The sequence below is a fragment of the Bos indicus genome, chromosome 15 (assembly GCF_029378745.1).
Source record: "Bos indicus isolate NIAB-ARS_2022 breed Sahiwal x Tharparkar chromosome 15, NIAB-ARS_B.indTharparkar_mat_pri_1.0, whole genome shotgun sequence".
Taxonomy (NCBI): domain Eukaryota; kingdom Metazoa; phylum Chordata; class Mammalia; order Artiodactyla; family Bovidae; genus Bos; species Bos indicus.
In genome coordinates this window covers 5,610,660-5,629,099 of record NC_091774.1, presented here as the reverse complement: position 1 = coordinate 5,629,099, position 18,440 = coordinate 5,610,660, and the positions used below count along the sequence as shown (strand labels likewise).

At 35.9% G+C, this 18,440-nt stretch overlaps 1 protein-coding gene across 2 annotated transcripts in view; it reads left to right on the top strand.

Moving 5' to 3' along the window:
- The window catches only part of DYNC2H1 (dynein cytoplasmic 2 heavy chain 1), a 397,795-nt gene that overhangs the window by 201,268 nt on the left and 178,087 nt on the right, over window positions 1-18,440 (top strand). For both annotated transcript variants that reach the window (XM_070803297.1, XM_019975614.2), the window contains 5 exons: window positions 5,354-5,419; window positions 7,178-7,228; window positions 8,008-8,085; window positions 9,926-10,057; window positions 11,411-11,483. In XM_070803297.1, coding sequence (XP_070659398.1) covers window positions 5,354-5,419; window positions 7,178-7,228; window positions 8,008-8,085; window positions 9,926-10,057; window positions 11,411-11,483 — 400 coding nt within the window. The remainder of the gene's footprint in view (window positions 1-5,353; window positions 5,420-7,177; window positions 7,229-8,007; window positions 8,086-9,925; window positions 10,058-11,410; window positions 11,484-18,440) is intronic.

Here is an 18,440-nt window from a genome sequence, read left to right as displayed (position 1 = left end):
ACCTATGACTATTAAATGACTCTTGATAATTTAGATAGTTCTGCTTTGATAACTTAAAAACTTATAGTATTATGTATAATACTTTAGAATTTCTGGAGGTATAGGTGAATGTGCATGGACTGCTTTATTAAAATGTGTGATTTAGGTTCAGGCACAAACTTAGGCACTTGTGAGTGCCTAAGATCTATCCTGTATCAACTTCTTTGAGATTAAAACAAGACTTTTCTTCATATGGTAACATCTATTCATTAAACATATTTGAAAGAAATGATATATAAAGTATAAATCAAATGAATGAATAATGCTTTCCACTTCTTACTAGTCTCTGAGATTTATGGGATTTATGAAATATTTTTGAAATAAATTTCCTTTCCAATATTATGTAGTATATCTTTTTACTGTAAAGCAGATAGTTTTTACCTGTCGCCTTTTAAAATTTACAGTGTTCCAGGAACTAAGTGCCTTAACATATTGTTAATTGATTCCTTCACCAGTTCTGTTTTATAAGGGAGGAAACCAAGATATAGAGATTTAACCTTTCTCTAGGGTGCTCAGATATAGTAGGTGTTGTAGCTAGAATTCAAACCCATTTTTCATGATGTCAAAGATGTCTTGGTAATAGGATGTCATTAAAACAAACCATTATATCTGGAAATGTGATTTTTTTTTTTATCGGCTGTAAAGTAAACGTTGAGATTCCCTCATATTGTATTAATCCTGTTCTAATAGGCTCTTCTAGAATTTTTACCAGAGTTTGTGTGCTGGCATGGCGGTATCATCCAGTGGCCTACTTTCTTACTGTTTTTCTTTCAGCTAGTTAATTTTGTAGATGATCAGTTGAAATTTTGCTTGTTATGTATTCTCTTGATATTAAATTATTTTGTAACAGATCCCAAGCAAACTGATATAAATTTAACTTAAAGTAAAACACCCACATTTTCTGACTCATAAGCTGTGTAGATCCAAGGATATTGTAGGTACAAAATATTTTTAATCCCTGGTTATTGACAGTTGTTTTTTTTTTTAAAAAGTATTCAGAAAACTCTTAAGCTTGATTAAATTCATTCTTGATTTTGCTTCTGTATAATTGGAAATAATGTGTTCTCTGTCAGTAAACTGTAATTTTAAGTTTATTCTTGAATTATTGTTATTCCTCTTTATAAAATCATTGTTAAATTCTGATGGTTAAAGGTATGTTGGTACAGCTAGGCACCCAGATTTCTACCATAAGCAGCATTCTTCTGCCATCTCCCAGTTGGAAAATAATAGAAGATTATATCCTGGTTGGCCTGGCCTAGATCATATGGTATCTCTTGTACCGTTATCTGTGGCATGGTATCTTGACATTGGGCCACCTTGATGATTGCTTACCTCTTTCCAACTGAAGGGTGGTTTTCTTGCAGGCAAGATTACTTGCTGGTAATGATTACAGGAGAGTGTTTTTGTTGTTGTTGTTGTTGAATGTATCTTTTATATATATTGTATCATAATATCCTTCTATTTGTAGGTTTATAATCATACACACCTGTAATATTAGATATGAATAAAGTATGATTTACAATATGAAAAAAGCTAAATAAAGTTTATATTAGACTTCTGTAGGAAACATGGTGCTTTAGCAGATGGTTTTGTTTATATTGGTAAACTCATTGCTTTCTTTGACAGAAATGACAGAAGCTTATAAAATTTGCAAAATACATCAAATAAAGAAACAAAAATAACCTGTAATCTCAAATCACTTATAACTTTATTTCTAATTTCTTTTGCAGATATATATGCATGTCTGTTTATATAAAAAATATTTGTTTAAATAAACAATATGAACTATGCTGTATACTTCAATTTGACTATTATTCATGATAGACTTTTGAACATTCATATTGTTTCAGTTTTCCCTCCACTGTAAAAAGCCTTGCAATGAGTACCCTCATTTTTTATTTAGAGTAGAGTACATTTGTCATCTCTTTGCACAAATTTCTAGAAATGCAATTTCTTGATTTATGGGAACATAGGATGTTCATGAGCATATAACGTACACAATGACAAATACTGAAAGAGAAACTCCCCAGGTCAGTAGGTGCCCAATATGCTACTGGAGATCAGTGGAGAAATAACTCCAGAAAGAATGAAGGGATGGAGCCAAAGCAAAAAGAATACCTAGCTGTGGATGTGACTGGTGATAGAAGCAAGGTCCGATGCTGTAAAGAACAATATTGCATAGGAACCTGGAATGTCAGGTCCATGAATCAAGGCAAATTGGAAGTGGTCAAACAAGAGATGGCAAGAGTGAATGTTGACATTCTAGGAATCAGCGAACTGAAATGGGCTGGAATGGGTGAATTTAACTCAGATGACCATTATATCTACTACTGCAGGCAGGAATCCCTCAGAAGAAATGGAGTGGCCATCATGGTCAACAAAAGAGTCCAAAGTGCAGTACTTGGATGCAATCTCAAAAACGACAGAATGATCTCTGTTCGTTTCCAAGGCAAACCATTCAATATCATAGTAATCCAAGTCTATGCCCCAACTAGTGACGCTGAAGAAGCTGAAGTTGAATGGTTCTATGAAGACCTACAAGACCTTTTAGAATTATAGGGGACTGGAATGCAAAAGTAGGAAGTCAAGAAACACCTGGGGTAACAGGCAAATTTGGCCTTGGAATACGGAATGAAGCTGGGCAAAGACTAATAGAGTTTTGCCAAGAAAATGCACTGGTCATAGCAAACGCCCTCTTCCAACAACACAAGAGAAGACTCTACACATGGACAACACCAGAGGGTCAACACTGAAATCAGATTGATTATATTCTTTGCAGCCAAAGATGGAGACGCTCTATACAGTCAGCAAAAACAAGACCAGGAGCTGACTGTGGCTCAGACCATGAACTCCTTATTGCCAAATTCAGACTTAAATTGAAGAAAGTGGGGAAAACCATTAGACCATTTAGGTATGACCTAAATCAAATCCCTTATGATTATGCAGTGGAAGTGAGAACTAGATTTAAGGGCCTAAATCTGATAGATAGAGTGCCTGATGAACTATGGACTGAGGTTTGTGACACTGTACAGGAGACAGGGATCAAGACCATCCCCATGGAAAAGAAATGTAAAAAAAGCAAAATGGCTGTCTGGGGAGGCCTTACAAATAGCTGTGAAAAGAAGAGAAGCAAAAAGCAAAGGAGAAAAGGAAAGATATAAGCATCTGAATGCAGAGTTCCAAAGAATAGCAAGAAGAGATAAGAAAGCCTTCTTCAGCAATCACTGCAAAGAAATAGAGGAAAACAACAGAATGGGAAAGACTCGGGATCTCTTCAAGAAAATCAGAGATACCAAAGGAACATTTCACGCAAAGATGGGCTCCATAAAGGACAGAAATGGTATGGACCTAACAGAAGCAGATGATATTAAGAAGAGATGGCAAGAATACACAGAAAACTGTACAAAAAAGATCTTCATGACCCAGATAATCACGATGGTGTGATCACTCACCTAGAGCCAGACATCCTGGATTGTGAAGTCAAGTGGGCCTCAGAAAGCATCACTACGAACAAAGCTAGTGGAGGTGATGGAATTCCAGTTGAGCTATTCCAAATCCTGAAAGATGATGCTGTGAAAGTGCTGCACTCAATATGACAGCTAATTTGGAAAACTCAGCAGTGGCCACAGGACTGGAAAAGGTCAGTTTTCATTCCAATCCCAAAGAAAGGCAATGCCAAAGAATGCTCAAACTACTGCACAATTGCACTTATCTCACATACTAGTAAAGTAATGCTCAAAATTCTCCAAGCCAGGCTTCCATAATACGTGAACCGTGAACTTCCAGATGTTCAAGCTGGTTTTAGAAAAGGCAGAGGAACCAGAGATCAAATTGCCAACATCTGCTGGATCATGGAAAAAGCAAGAGAGTTCCAGAAAAGCATCTATTTCTGCTTTATTGACTATGCCAAAGCCTTTGACTGTGTGGATCACAATAAACTGTGGAAAATTCTGTAAGAGATGGGAATACCAGACCACGTGACCTGCCTCCTGAGAAATTTGTATGCAGGTCAGGAAGCAACAGTTAGAACTGGACATGGAACAACAGACTGGTTCCAAATAGGAAAAGGAGTTCGTCAAGGCTGTATATTGTCACCCTGTTTATTTAACTTATATGCAGAGTACATCATGAGAAACGCTGGTTTGGAAGAAACACAAGCTGGAATCAAGATTGCCGGGAGAAATATCAATAACCTCAGATATGCAGATGACACCACCCTTATGGCAGAAAGTGAAGAGGAACTCAAAAGCCTCTTGATGAAAGGGAAAGAGGAGAGTGAAAAAATTGGCTTAAAGCTCAACATTCAGAAAACGAAGATCATGGCATCCGGTCCCATCACTTCATGGGAAATAGATGGGGAAACAGTGGAAGCAGTGTCAGACTTTATTTTTCTGGGCTCCAAAATCACTGCAGATGGTGACTGCAGCCATGAAATTAAAAGAAGCTACTACTTGGAAGGAAAGTTATTACCAACCTAGATAGCATGTTGGAAAGCAGAGACATTAGTTTGCCAACAAAGGTTCGTCTAGTCAAGGCTATGGTTTTTCCTGTGGTCATGTATGGATGTGAGAGTTGGACTGTGAAGAAGGCTGAGCGCCAAAGAATTGATGCTTTTGAACTGTGGTGTTGGAGAAGACTCATGAGAGTCCGTTGGACTGCAAGGAGATCCAACCAGTCCGTTCTGAAGGAGATCAGCCCTAGGATTTCTTTGGAAGGAATGATGCTAAAGCTGAAACTCCAGTACTTTGGCCACCTCATGCGAAGAGTTGACTCATTGGAAAAGACTCTGATGCTGGGAGGGATTGGGGGCAAGAGGAGAAGGGGAAGACAGAGGATGAGATGGCTGGATGGCATCACTGACTCGATGGACGTGAGTCTGGATGAACTCCAGGAGTAGGTGATGGACAGGGAGGCCTGGCGTGCTGCGATTCATGGGGTCGCAAAGAGTCGGACACAACTGAGCAACTGACCTGATCTGAATGCAAGAGGTTGATCTGGTTAATAATGTCTAATCTAAACCTCACAGTTGGATTTCATCTAGTTAAATCGTTTTTGTTGTTGTTGTTGTTGTTTTAATGAGATGTATACACTGATTATTCCTTAGCACTGTTTCTAAATATTTGGTCTCTATACTTCCACTGCCAACTTAGAAGCATTGTCCTATGTAGATGCCATCTGAATAGTCATTTTTATATTGATAAAAGTAAATTATTAGATGATAGAGTATAGAATTTATGAGCCATAGTTTAAGGACTATGCTTTTCCAAAAACAGACATTTAGAAAAAGCAAAATAATATCTGTTATTCTTTTCAGGCTGATCAGTTGATGTTCGCTTTGCATTTCATTAGAGGCATGCATCCTGAACTTTTTCAAGAAAATGTAAGTGGAAGAAAAGGAGGAAAATATTATGAGTTGCATGGAAATTTGGTAACAGGTGGACTTTTGGTTAGATTAGAAATTGCTTAAGGCTGGAAATTCCATATCAACCTATTCATTTTTTACTTAGTTAGAAATTTAGTGTATGAAGCTGATTTCCAGTTCTACCCTCCTGTGGTTGAGCCAGATATTCTGAAGGAATGATAAGGCAGCGAAAGAACTCTTAAGTTGCCATACTACCAAGATTTTTCTGAACACAAGTGTACTTTTCCAGGACACCAGAAGAATCAGCCTTCTTATTTTCCTCATCTAAGCAGTGGGGCTGATAAATATAAAAATATGAAGCTATACGAGTATACCAGTACATTATTTATTTACATTGGCATGCTTAGAATCAGCACGTGAAACAAGAGTGGGTCGTTCTCAGAAACCACCTTCTTGAATCTGAAGATTTATATTAATCTTCTAATGTATAATTTATCTTCTTTTGTTTATGTCTTCATTTCTGGTCTGCCATATAACCTCCTCTCAGACTTGAAAGAAATGGCCTTTAAGATAGGGCTAAGTTCCATCTCTGATTTACTTCTAATGTTAAAAAATTTTTGTAAGTGATTTTCCTCATTATTCTGCCATTTTCATTAAAGTAGGCTTGCAGTAGCCAGAGCGGCAGGGAATAGTATACGGACAGTGCACTCTGACCTGGTGACCTGGTAACCTTTAACAGTATGATCAGACTTGAACTACGCTCTTGGTTCTGCTTATTTGAATATGTGCCATTCCATATGACTGTTCTCTCTCTATTTCTTTCTAACTCCAAATACTCTGGTTGACTTGTATAAATTTCTCCTGATTTTAATTTGGCTACTTTTATTTATACCATTTACTTTGATGCATTTCCCTCTTCCTGTATACTTTTCATCATGATCAATAAGCTCTGTTGTATGAGACTTAGTTTTTCCTCTTGAAGTATAAATAAATTATCATTGGGAAAAGAACACTTTTCCTTGACTCACATAAAATAGTAGTAATAATTTTCATTTTACTTATTTGTGACTGTATAACTCCAGTAGGAAGAGTGAGTGGAGGTAGTATGTTGCTTTGGTACTTTTTCCGTATTGCACTCAAATTTTATTATCCTTATGCTGGCCAGTGTGTAACAAATAAAATGGTAGTGCCCATAATTATCTGATCGGATAACCCAGAGTGAAGACATAGGTTTTCAAAGAGCTCTGGATTCTGTAACAACTTGATCAATTTTGATTCCATGAGTTAATTAGGAAAAAAAAAGTAGCAATGGCCATCTTCTCCCTATACGTTGGAAAAGATAAATTAATGGTGGGACTTTTCTCTATTTTTCCCAGTATACACAATTTTTAAACTTCTGATGCATCTTACTTCTTATATATTAGTGAAGAATGGCATGTAATAGGACAAATTAAAGATAATGACAAATGCTAATTATATAGACATTTTAATTTTTAGATGTTAAGACTCACATGTGTTTAATGTGTTTATATTTTTTCTTATAATTATTCTAATAGATTTCATTTTAATGTTGGTATGGTACCAGTATAATGTTTTATATTGATAAGGTCCATAAACTCATAATATATGAGGAATTGGGAAGATATGAAAGGAGTTTTTTCCTCCATGTATTTTAGAAAGCTAAATTGTAAGCTGTCTTATGGGGAAATTTAAAAAGATTTGTTAAATGGTTAGAATATTTATCTTTTGTGTGTTTCTCATATTTTTGTTAAATAGGAATGGGATACATTTACAGGTGTGGTTGTTGGAGACATGTTGCGGAAAGTTGTAAGTTGGAGTAATTAAAATTATTATTTCATTCTTAGGGAAAGTAATTCTGGTTTTGACTTCATGAAATATAATTTGCTTCAGAGTAGTTTTAAGTTACTGTTGAAATTATATTTTAATTAGAGGAATATGTCCTTCCCTCTATTGCCCTAATATAAAATGGACTGATATATTTTTTTTGTCCTTGAGGGCATATTTTTTTTGAGAATATTTAATTAAACATAAAAAATTAATATGGTTTCTTTTTTCAGTATATGTATTTTGTAACTCTAAGAAAATCAAATCTTGTAGTATAGCTAGGAAAATTTTCTTAAATAAGTGAAATTAAGAATTACTTCACTTATCTTTTGAAACTTTATTCAAATTAACTTTTTTTTCCAGTAATTTTCTACCTCGATAGGTAATGGACAAAATTATTCTTCAAAGCAGCCTATCCAAACTGTAATGCAAAACCTAGATTATGTTGGAAATGCAAGATATAATTAAAATAATGCAGTTTTATAGTAATTTCATATTACATTTGAGTTTTTCTGAAGTTTTACAAAGGAATAAGCATTATGAAAATAAATGTTACATTTTTCTAAATCGTTATCTATACCTTATGTAGAATTTTACCATATTGATTTGTAAAATAGATACAAATAAAAAATACATAGAATGAAGTTCTTCTTAAAAACCAAAAAGTGTTCATAAAATTAGCTGGTCAGTTTAACAAAAATTTTTTAAAGTCTGAATTTTACCAAATGTACCAAGGGAAGTAATTGCTCTAATTTAAAAAGGACTCTCAGCAAAGAATACGTGATCAACTTCCATCTTGGATAGATCAGGAAAGAAGCTGGGCAGTGGCAACATTAAAGGTATTCCTTTCTTACTTTGAAGGATATTTAATTTTTTAATAGTTGCATTATTTCTGTTTATATTTTTATGTTCTACCACTTCATACTTGGTGTTGATATTTCTGTGAAAATGACGTAAAATCTGTGGGTAAAAGAATATTCAAGAATTATTCTGATTAACACTGTGATGAATAATTAATTAATTGAATCTATCATTCACTGTATAACATATTGAATCTCCACATGGTCAAGATTCTGTGCTATATACCTATAGGGAATAGAAAGATAAGTAAGTGAAATGTCCTCTAATATGATATGTGGATACCTTATTAATAGAGTAATTTAGGATCAGTAATAGAATGCAGTATGATACTTATGTTGAAAAGGTTTCAAAATCAAATTACCTCTCTCACTTCTATTCACCTTTTAATATCTTTTGCACTCAACTGTTCACCTATGGTAAGAAACATATTTTTTTAAACAACTTTACTAGAATGCAAAAAATCAATAATTATAATTATATTTATAATTATAAAATTATAATAAAAATTATAAAAAATCAATAATTATAAAAAATAGAATTTGAAGAATTATAAAAAATAGAATTATAAAAAGAATTTCTGGATTATTGGGCAGGACCTGTGAAATATTTCATGTGCTCCTAATGGAAAATTAATATTAATCTTTATGGTACAGTTAAAATTGTTTGAACAATTGATCTACTGAGATGTTATTCTTGGCAAAAAACCTTAACTGTATTAACCTATAAAAGTATAGTTATTTTTTTTCACATACTAATTTCTTGTTAAGTAAAGAAATGCAAAACATTGAGGAAAGGCAGCTTTCCTTTTCAGAGAATGTTTATAATATATATTAGTGTTTTATTATCATTTTAGTTTATAAAACATTTTCAAATGAACAAATCTTAAAAGGGAGATATTAACTTTCTTTTTATGGATAAGAAATGAGAATCTATGCAGTGAATTGCTAAATGCTTGAACCTGAATTTTCACTTAAATTTCATACCTATTTTTGAGGACTTGTTATGTGCCAGGCATCATATTAAATGCTTCAGATGTATTATCTTTATTATCACGATAACATATTCAAGAGGTCATAATTATGCTTGCTTTTGAGAAGGGCAGGCTGAGGTGTAGACAAGTTAAATAATTTACCCAAGATCAAATAGCTGGGAAGTTTTGAAATTGTGATTTTAATTTGAGCATTCTGATACCACAGTCCATGCCTTTGATATATGTTTTCCAAATATAGTGGGATTTTTCCCACTCTTTTTTCCCCTCTCTTCTTTCCCCTCCCCACCTTCTTATGTTCAAGGTATTACGCAGAATTTAAAAATGGATCTTCTCATTATATATTTTCAACATTGTTACCCATTTCACAGATGAAGTAGCTAAGGCATAAAATGATATAGTCACTTATGGTCACTTAGAAAATAAAGAGTTGAAGTTGTAACTAGGCATATTTTTACACTCTAAAATGGAACTCTTATTGTGGCAGTGTTTAAAGTTTGTACTTGGTTTCAGTGAAAGTATTCTTTTCTCCACAAGGTGGAGATAGGTACACATGTTTTTACATAGAGAAAAGATTTGTTAATGTACAAGAATTGATGTCGTATTACTTTAGAAATACTTGCTTTTAATTTTGGATTAGGTACATGCACCATACTATTTCTGACTTAGACATGATTGAATAAGCCAACATGAGTTAGAAAACATAGTATCTATCAGGAATTTCCACTTACTGTTTTTTAGTATGCATGTGTGTGTATGTATTTAGTATGTATGTTTGTATGTCTGTATTTATATTTGTTTGTTGCTCACTATATATTTTTATTTTTTAGATTGCTCTTCCCAGTCTTTATCAGACCCTGTGCTTTGAAGATGTAGCTTTGTGGCGTACCTATTATCATAATTCAATGTGTGAGCAAGAGTTTCCATCTAGTCTTATAAAGAAAGTTTCTTTATTTCAGCAGGTAAATTATCTAAATGCATAAAAGTATTAAATGTTTCTCTTGTTGTTCAGAAGCCATTTAAATGAAAGCTTTGCCCTCAGGTGTCACTTAACCTTGGGGTGTACGTGGGAAAGGGCTCTCTGGTCTTGCCACCCTATCCAGACGGGGAAATCCCAGACAGTGTTTCTGGGCAGTGTGTTTCCCACCAAGCTTTTATTACTCCCCCTGCCTCCGACCCAAGGAGGATCTTGGAATAGAGTATCCGTATAGAAAGTGATTAAGGTATTTATTGTTCAGGTTCTTCACACATTTCCCAGGGTTCTGTCTAACGAAAAAAAAGACATTATGCTAAGGAACAGGGAGCTTGTGTCCCTGTTGGCTAGACCAAACCTTAGCCTTGGAGAGGACAGGGGAGTTGATGCTCCAGGAGATGACCCTTCCGTTTATGTGTGCGCGTATCCTCAGCACTGAGTCATGTCCAACTCTTTGCGGCTCCATGGATGGCAGCCCGCCAGTCTCTTCTGTTTACTGGTTTCTCCAGGCAAGAATACCAGAGTGGGTTGTAATTTCCTTTTCCAGGGGATCTTCCGGACCTGGGATCAAACCCTCATCTCCTACATTTCCTGCATCGGCAGGCGGGTTCTTTATCACTCTGCCCTTTCTCTTCACTATGCTGCTGGTTTTGGTTCTGTCCCCTTTGTTTTCTCCTTTTGAAGTTCTGTTTCATCAGGTGTGTTTAAGAAAAAGAAAAAAAAGAAAGAAAAACTTCATTTGAAAACCTAAGCATCTAGAATTAGACATGATTCAGCATAAAATTGGTGATTTGAAAAATTCCGGAGTTTTCTGTCTCTGCGCTGCCGTCACCAGGAATGCCTCAGCTACAGACTCTTATTTTCACTTGTCAGTGGGCCCTTTGTTAGCTTCTGAAGACAGCTAGCACTATGACCAGTACATGCTGATGTTTACCTTTGATAATAGATCTGAGGGCTTCCCAGGTGGCTAAGCGATAACAAACCTGCCTGCCAGGCAGAAGATGCGGTTTCAATTCCTGGGTTGGGAAGATCCCTTGGAGAAGGAAATGGCACTCTGGTGTTCTTGCCTGGGAAATCCCATGGACAGAGGAGCCTGGTGAGCTACAATCCAAGAGGCAGCGAGAGTTGGACACGACTTAGAGACTAAATAACAGCAATAGATCTGATGGATTTTAGTAATATTTTGGCTATTAAAGAAATGTATTTTTATATACCTATTATGACAGTTATAGGCATAGGAAATATTGTGGTAAGCATTTTTTAAATTAATTAGCATCATTCTTCAATTATAGTTGTTGTGGGAACTTTATTTTTTAAAAATACTCTGCACTTATATTTTAAGGTTCTTGTGGTACAGACCCTCAGACCAGACAGACTGCAAAGTGCCATGGCCCTATTTGCATGTAAAACTCTGGGTAAGTACACTTCTTTCCTAGACCTAGATCACTGACCTGAATTATTTGTTTTTTTTTTTTTAATTAATTTTTATTGGAGTATAGTTGATATACTGTATTGCATTAGTTTCTGCTGTACAATAAAGTGAACCAGTTATACATATATCCACTTTTTAAAAAATTGTTATCCTTATGATCCAGCAATCCCACAGCTGGGCATACACACTGAGGAAACCAGAAGAGACACGTGTACCCCAATGTTCATCGCAGCACTGTTTATAATAGCCAGGACATGGAAGCAACCTAGATGTCCATCAGCAGATGAATGGATAAGAAAGCTGTGGTACATATACACAATGGAGTATTACTCAGCCATTAAAAAGAATACATTTGAATCAGTTCTAATGAGGTGGATGAAACTGGAGCCTATTATACAGAGTGAAGTAAGCCAGAAAGAAAAACACCAATACAGTATACTAACGCATATATATGGAATTTAGAAAGATGGTAACAATAACCCTGTGTATGAGACAGCAAAAGAGACACTGATGTATAGATCAGTCTTATGGACTCTGTTGGAGCGGGAGAGGGTGGGAAGATTTGGGAGAATGGCATTGAAACATGTATACTATCATGCATGAAACGAGTTGCCAGTCCAGGTTCGATGCACGATACTGGATGCTTGGGGCTGGTGCACTGGGACGACCCAGAGGGATGTATGCGGAGGGAGGAGGGTTCAGGATGGGGAACACATGTATACCTGTGGCAGATCCATTTCGATATTTGGCAAAACTAATACAATATTGTAAAGTTTAAAAATAAAATTAAAAATAAAATACAACTATATAAATTGATGAACTATAAAAAAAAAATTGTTTTCCTGTGTAGGTCATGGCAGAGTGCTGAGTAGTTTTCTGTTCCCTACAGCAGGTCCTTATTAGTTATGTATTTTCTATGTGTAGTGTGTACATGGGCTTCCCAGGTGACACTAGTGGCAAACGACCCACCTGCCACTGCGGGAGATGCAGGAGACACTGATTTGACCCTTGGTTGGGAAGACCCACTGTAGTAGAAAGTGGCAAGCTACTCCAGTGTTCTTGCCTGGAAAACCCCTGGTGGACTATAGTCCATGGGGCTGTGGAGAGTCAGACACAATGGGAGCACATGCACAGTGTGTGTATCAGCCCAGGTCTCCCAGTTTACTCCCCCCTTCCCCCCTTTGTAACCATAATTTCTGTTTCTACACCTGTGGCTCTATTTCTGCTCAGTAAATAAGTAGATTTAAGCCATTTTTTTCTTTTTAGATTCCACATATAAGTGATATCATATAGTATTTGTCTTTCTCTGATGTCACTCAGTATGATAATCTCTAAGTTCATCCATGTTGCTGCAAATTGCATTATTTCATTTTTTGATGACTAAGTAATTATATATATATGTATCACCTCTTCTTTATCCATTCTTCTGTTGATCCACATTTAGCTTGCTTTCATGTCCTGGCTGTTGTAAATAGTGCTGCATTGAACACTAGGGTGCATATATCTTTCTGAATTTTTTTTCTGGGCATATGCCCAGCAGTGGGATTATTGGATCATACGTGGCCCTGGTTCAGTTTTTTAAGGTATCTCCATACTGTTCTCCATAGTGGCTGTATCAATTTACACTCCCACCAAAAGTGTGGGAGGATTCCCTGTTCTACACACTCTCTGCAGCATTTATGGTTTGTAGATTTTTTGATAATGGCCATTCCGACTGGTGTGACGTGATGATACCTTATGTAGTTTTGATTTGCATTTCTCTAATATTTAGTGATGCTGAGCATCTTTCATATGATTCTTGGCCATCTGTATGTTTTCTTTGGGGCAGAAGATCCAAATTATTTGTTTTTATTTTACATTTTATTTTATGCTGACCTTAGTTTTGAAAGATTATACACTTTCCTCCTGTATCCTAGTTGTCTTATAACTCTACTTGGCTTAAAGAAATATTTGTTTGTGTTGGATATGACCATAATTAATTTTGTGTTAAATTTGACGCATAATTGACACCCTATACCTAGCTAGGATGTTTGAACTTTTAAAAATTCTTTTCTTATGGAAACACTTTAGATTTTTAGACATTCATCTATGATCAGAATTTCAAAGCAGGGCATCAGATGTATGATTTAGATAAAATTAAATATACAGATTCCATGCGTATGTGCTAAGTCACTTCAGTTATATCTGACTCTGTGACCATATGACCTGTAGCTCGCCAGACTCCTCTATCCATGGGATTTCCCAGGCAAGAATACTGGAGAGGCTTGTTGTTTCCTTCTCCAGAGGATCTTCCTGACCCACAGATCAAACCAACATCTCCTGCAGCTCCTGCGTTGGCAGGAGGGTTCTTTACCACTAGCACCACCTTAGAAGTCCCAGAGTCCTAGATAATAAAGCCTTCAAAATGAGTTATTTTTGCTGTAAAACAAAAATAATTTGTATATCTTTAGTTTGTAAACATCTGTGCAATACATATTTGTTAAGCCTTTTAATTAGTTTTAAAGGAACCATTTAAAGTTATCACTCATTTGAAATAGCATACCATATTAACATTGGTACTAGAAAAGTTTGGAAAAACTATTTCAAAGAGAATATGAAAACAATTTTACTTGAAGCTCAGTAATCCAAGAATAATGGATTTTTGTTATTCTAAACCACAGGCGGTTTTAGAATTATGTTGGAAATATGTTGGCACAATTAAAATAGCATGCTGACAATTTTTTCTAGAAACTCTCCATTTATATTTAATATTTCCACATAATATATATGAAATATTACATATAAACTATGTTTAATCAAAGCTTATGTATATTTCAATCAAGTAAACCTAACATATGCATGTTTTTCTCTATATTTGAATTTCTCATATAAATAAGCTAGCACAATGTTTTATGAAATTGAAAAATATACTGGGCCTTCCATGCTTAACATTGAAAAACTTCACAGTACCAAATAATCATTCTGTTTTTAATATGCAAAACTATTATATTCACATATATCAGGGTATTATTTGAAAAATTATCTCTTAACTCAAAGGATTAATTTTGCCCTAATGAACTCATTCTTTCCTTAAACGTGAATAATCATTGCTAATATTTTAATAGCTCTTACTATATGCCAGGTACTAGTCGTAAGTGCTGTGTAATTTAATCTTCACAAAAACCATATGAGAGGCTATTTTTACATCCATTTAAAAATGAGGAAACAAGATCACACAACTAAATGATAGAATTCAAACCCAGCTCCAAAGTCTGTGCTCTTTAAATACTGAAGGACTCAAGATTTATTCTCAGTTTAGAGAGATGTTCTTGGCAGATGCTAACATAAAAAAATCTGCCTCAACCTTAGATGAAGTTTTTCCATATGCACCTCTATTTCCACTCTTAGCAGTATCAGTTTTCCAGGGCTGCCCTCAGGACCACAAGCTGGGTGGATTAGAACAACAGACGTGTATGGTGTCATAATTCTGGAAGTTAGAAGTCTGAAATCAAGATTTTGGCAAGGCCTTTGAAACCTGTAGAGGAATCCTTCCTTGCCTTTTCCCAGATCCTGGTGGTTTGCTTGCAATCTTCCGTGTTCTTTGGCGTGTAAGGGTGTATAATTTGAATATTTGTCTTCATTATCACTTGACATTTGCCCTGTGTGTTTCAGAATTCACACAGCTGTCTTCCTATAAGGAAAGCAGTCATATTTAATTGGGAGTTCACCTTAGTCCAGTCTGAATTCATCTGAAGTTAACTAATTATATCTACAATGACCCTGTTTCCAATAAGGTCGTCTTCTGAGATCCTGAGATTAGGCCTTCAGCATGTCTCTTTTGGGGGGCTACATTTCAACCCATTATGCTCACTAACCCAGTGTTTAACATAATGGCTATTTTCTGTTTTGGCAAGATGTCCTTTATCCCTGTGGGTGTACTTGCACACATGTTCACACATATGCACGCACATATTTTTGAGGCTCCATTTAGAATGGTCACTTGTCTGGTTAGTGAAGAATATGTCAAAGTATGTCTATGGATATATTCTTTGCTTTCCTTTTGTTTAGCATGGAGAGAAAATATCCCTATTTATGCATCCCTGTTGAATGTTTATTTGTTAGGTACTTTTTACTCATATCTGATAGAGTGTTTATCCACCTAACTCTTGGTTAGAAAAAGTAGGGGTGGCCTCTGGGCCAGTTGGTTTCATGGACTCCGATAACAGCAGAAGGTTTCCTTCCTTTGTCCCAGCCTTGTAGTTTCTCTCTGCACGTCTCTGCTCCTTTCTCTCTCCCTATCTTTGTCTTTTCCTTTTTCTTTCTTTTTTTTTTTTTCTGTCTCTCTGATTCCTGCTTATGTGTTGCCCTTAATCTCATGGTTCATATATATGCTGAAGGATAAGGCTACTGATACAGCATGTAGTTTAAAGCTTGTAGTGAAAGAAACTTTCTTTCCCAATTTTACTGTAAAAAACTCTACAGAAGGACTCTGATTTTCTTGCTTGGGTAACATATCCACCTCTGTAGTTAATTCCAACAGTAATATCTGACACAGGATTTTTCCCCCAAAGAAGTCACAGGTAGAGTGGGGCTTACTCAGAAATGAGGGGAAGGCTTGCAGGTATAAAACAGTAGGTACCCATCATAGTCAAATTGCATATGATCTGTTGTAGCTGATTTTCATATTTAAGTAATTTGATAGTTGAGCCATTAATTTGTAAAGTACATTTTGAGAATCTGGCTGCTGTAAGAGTTATAAATCAGTTCAGTTTAGTTCAATTGCTCAGTCGTGTCTGACTCTCTGTGACCCCATGGACTGCAGCACGCCAGGCCTCCCTGTCAATCACCAACTCCCGGAGCTTACTCAAACTCATGTTCATTGAGTTGGTGATGCCATCCAACCATCTCATCCTCTGTCGTCCCCTTCTTCTCGTGCCTTCAGTCTTTCCCAGCATCAGGGTCCTTTCAAATGAGTCAGTTCTTCACATCAGGTGGCCAAAGTATTTAGAGCTTCAGTTTCAGCATCAGTCCTTCCAGTGAATATTCAGGACTGATTTCCTTTAGGATGGACTGGTTGGATCTCCTTGCAGTGCAAGGGACTCTCAAGAGTCTTCTCCAACACCACAGTTCAAAAGCATCAATTCCTCGGTGCTCAGCTCTCTTTATGGTCCAACTCTCACATTCGTACATGACTACTGGAAAAACCATAGCTTTGACTAGATGGACCTTTGTTGGCAAAGTAATGTCTCTGCTTTTTAATATGCTGTCTAGGTTGGTCATAGCTTTTCTTCCAAGGAGCAAGCATGTTTTAATTTCATGGCTGCAGTCACCATCGGCAGTGATTTTCGAGCCCAACAAAATAGTGTCTCACTGTTTCCATTGCTTCCCCATCTATTTACCATGAAGTGATGCCTATATCTTAGTTGTCCTGTCTACTTGCTGCTTTTTTTCCTTTCTTTTTAAATGGTTGTCTCCTCTGTATCATTCAAATATTAACATTTTCAGAGAGGCTTTTCTGGGTCATCTAATCAATACCAGCACATCTACCTGCTTTAATTCTTTACCCACTTCTTAACACTAACTGACATTTTCTTGCTCATTTATATACTTTCTGTCTGTTCGTGTAAGTGAAATACAGGTTTAAGTAAAATGAGGCAATTGCAGAAAGGTTCTCAGTAGATTCTTCTTCCCTCGCCCGTTTAGTCATTGAAAATATCCTCTCTGTGCCCCACTGCACGTGACCTTTCTCACTGAATCTGTCGTTTGACCCTCTGTCTGTCCTCTGGAGTACTTCTGTATTGTACTATGTCATCTCTAGGTTAAATGATATTTACGTTTTAATGACATGAAGTGAAAAACCTCATAATATTCACATATTCAAATTCTTTGCAAGTTTAATATACTTCTAAAATTATACTCTATTTCTAAGCAAATATATGTAATGGTGTATGGCTGGGTGACTATTTGGTCAAGTGGTTTATTAATGCAGTTTTTATATAAAATGGTGCACTTTATTTCATGAATAAGTTTTAAAAGTTCATACTGCTGGAAAATGACAAGCACTTATCTTTTTAATCAAATTTTAGAGATTTGATTTCAAGTATAATTTCTCGAGCATCATTCATATGGAAAATTTTTTACTAAGTTTTAGCAATGCTCTTTATAATCTATAAACTTTAAAATAGTAACTTATAAAGATGCGCTTATGAAAGTAGTTTTGCTTTGAGGATTTAAGTTAGCAGAGCAATCCTTAAAACTTTCAGGCATTCTGCTTTAATGTAGGGCTTCCCAGCTTCAATATAATCCTACAAACCAAGCCTTGTATACTGGCACAATCTACTGCATTACTTTTTAAAAATAGCAGTTGCCAGGTGCAGATATTCTAACTTCTGTAATTCTGATTTAATAACTATTCTGATTACAATATTATGCTGTCTGTATTGAGGTATTAAAGAGATATGTTCACAGATGATGTAAAAGTTTCTTCATCAAAAAGTCTTTTTGGGCCTTGAAACTTTTCCTCATTTTACACTTGTCTACTTCTCTTAGTCACTGGCATTAGGAAATGTTTGTTCATTTCTATTGCTATGGTAATAAATTGCCACAAATTAGCAGCTTAGAGCAACCCCCATTTATCTGCTAACTGTATAGGTCAGAAGTCTGGTAGGCGCTCCTGGTTTCTCTGATCCAAGTCACACAGGGTTAAATCCAGGTATTGGTCACTTGGACTCTTACTGAGAAGTTCTGGGAAGAATCCATTTCCTAACTCATTCAGCTGAATTTGCCCCATGCAGTTGGAGAGCCAAGGTTCTTTCTGTTGTTTGGAGGTTGTAGAAGCCTGTCTCAGTTTTTAGAAGCTTCTTGCGTTCTTTGATTCACTCTGTGCCCCTCCTTCCTTCTTCATAGCCAGCGGTGGAGACTGATTTCTTAGCTTCACCTCTCTGACTGCCCCTCTCCCTCA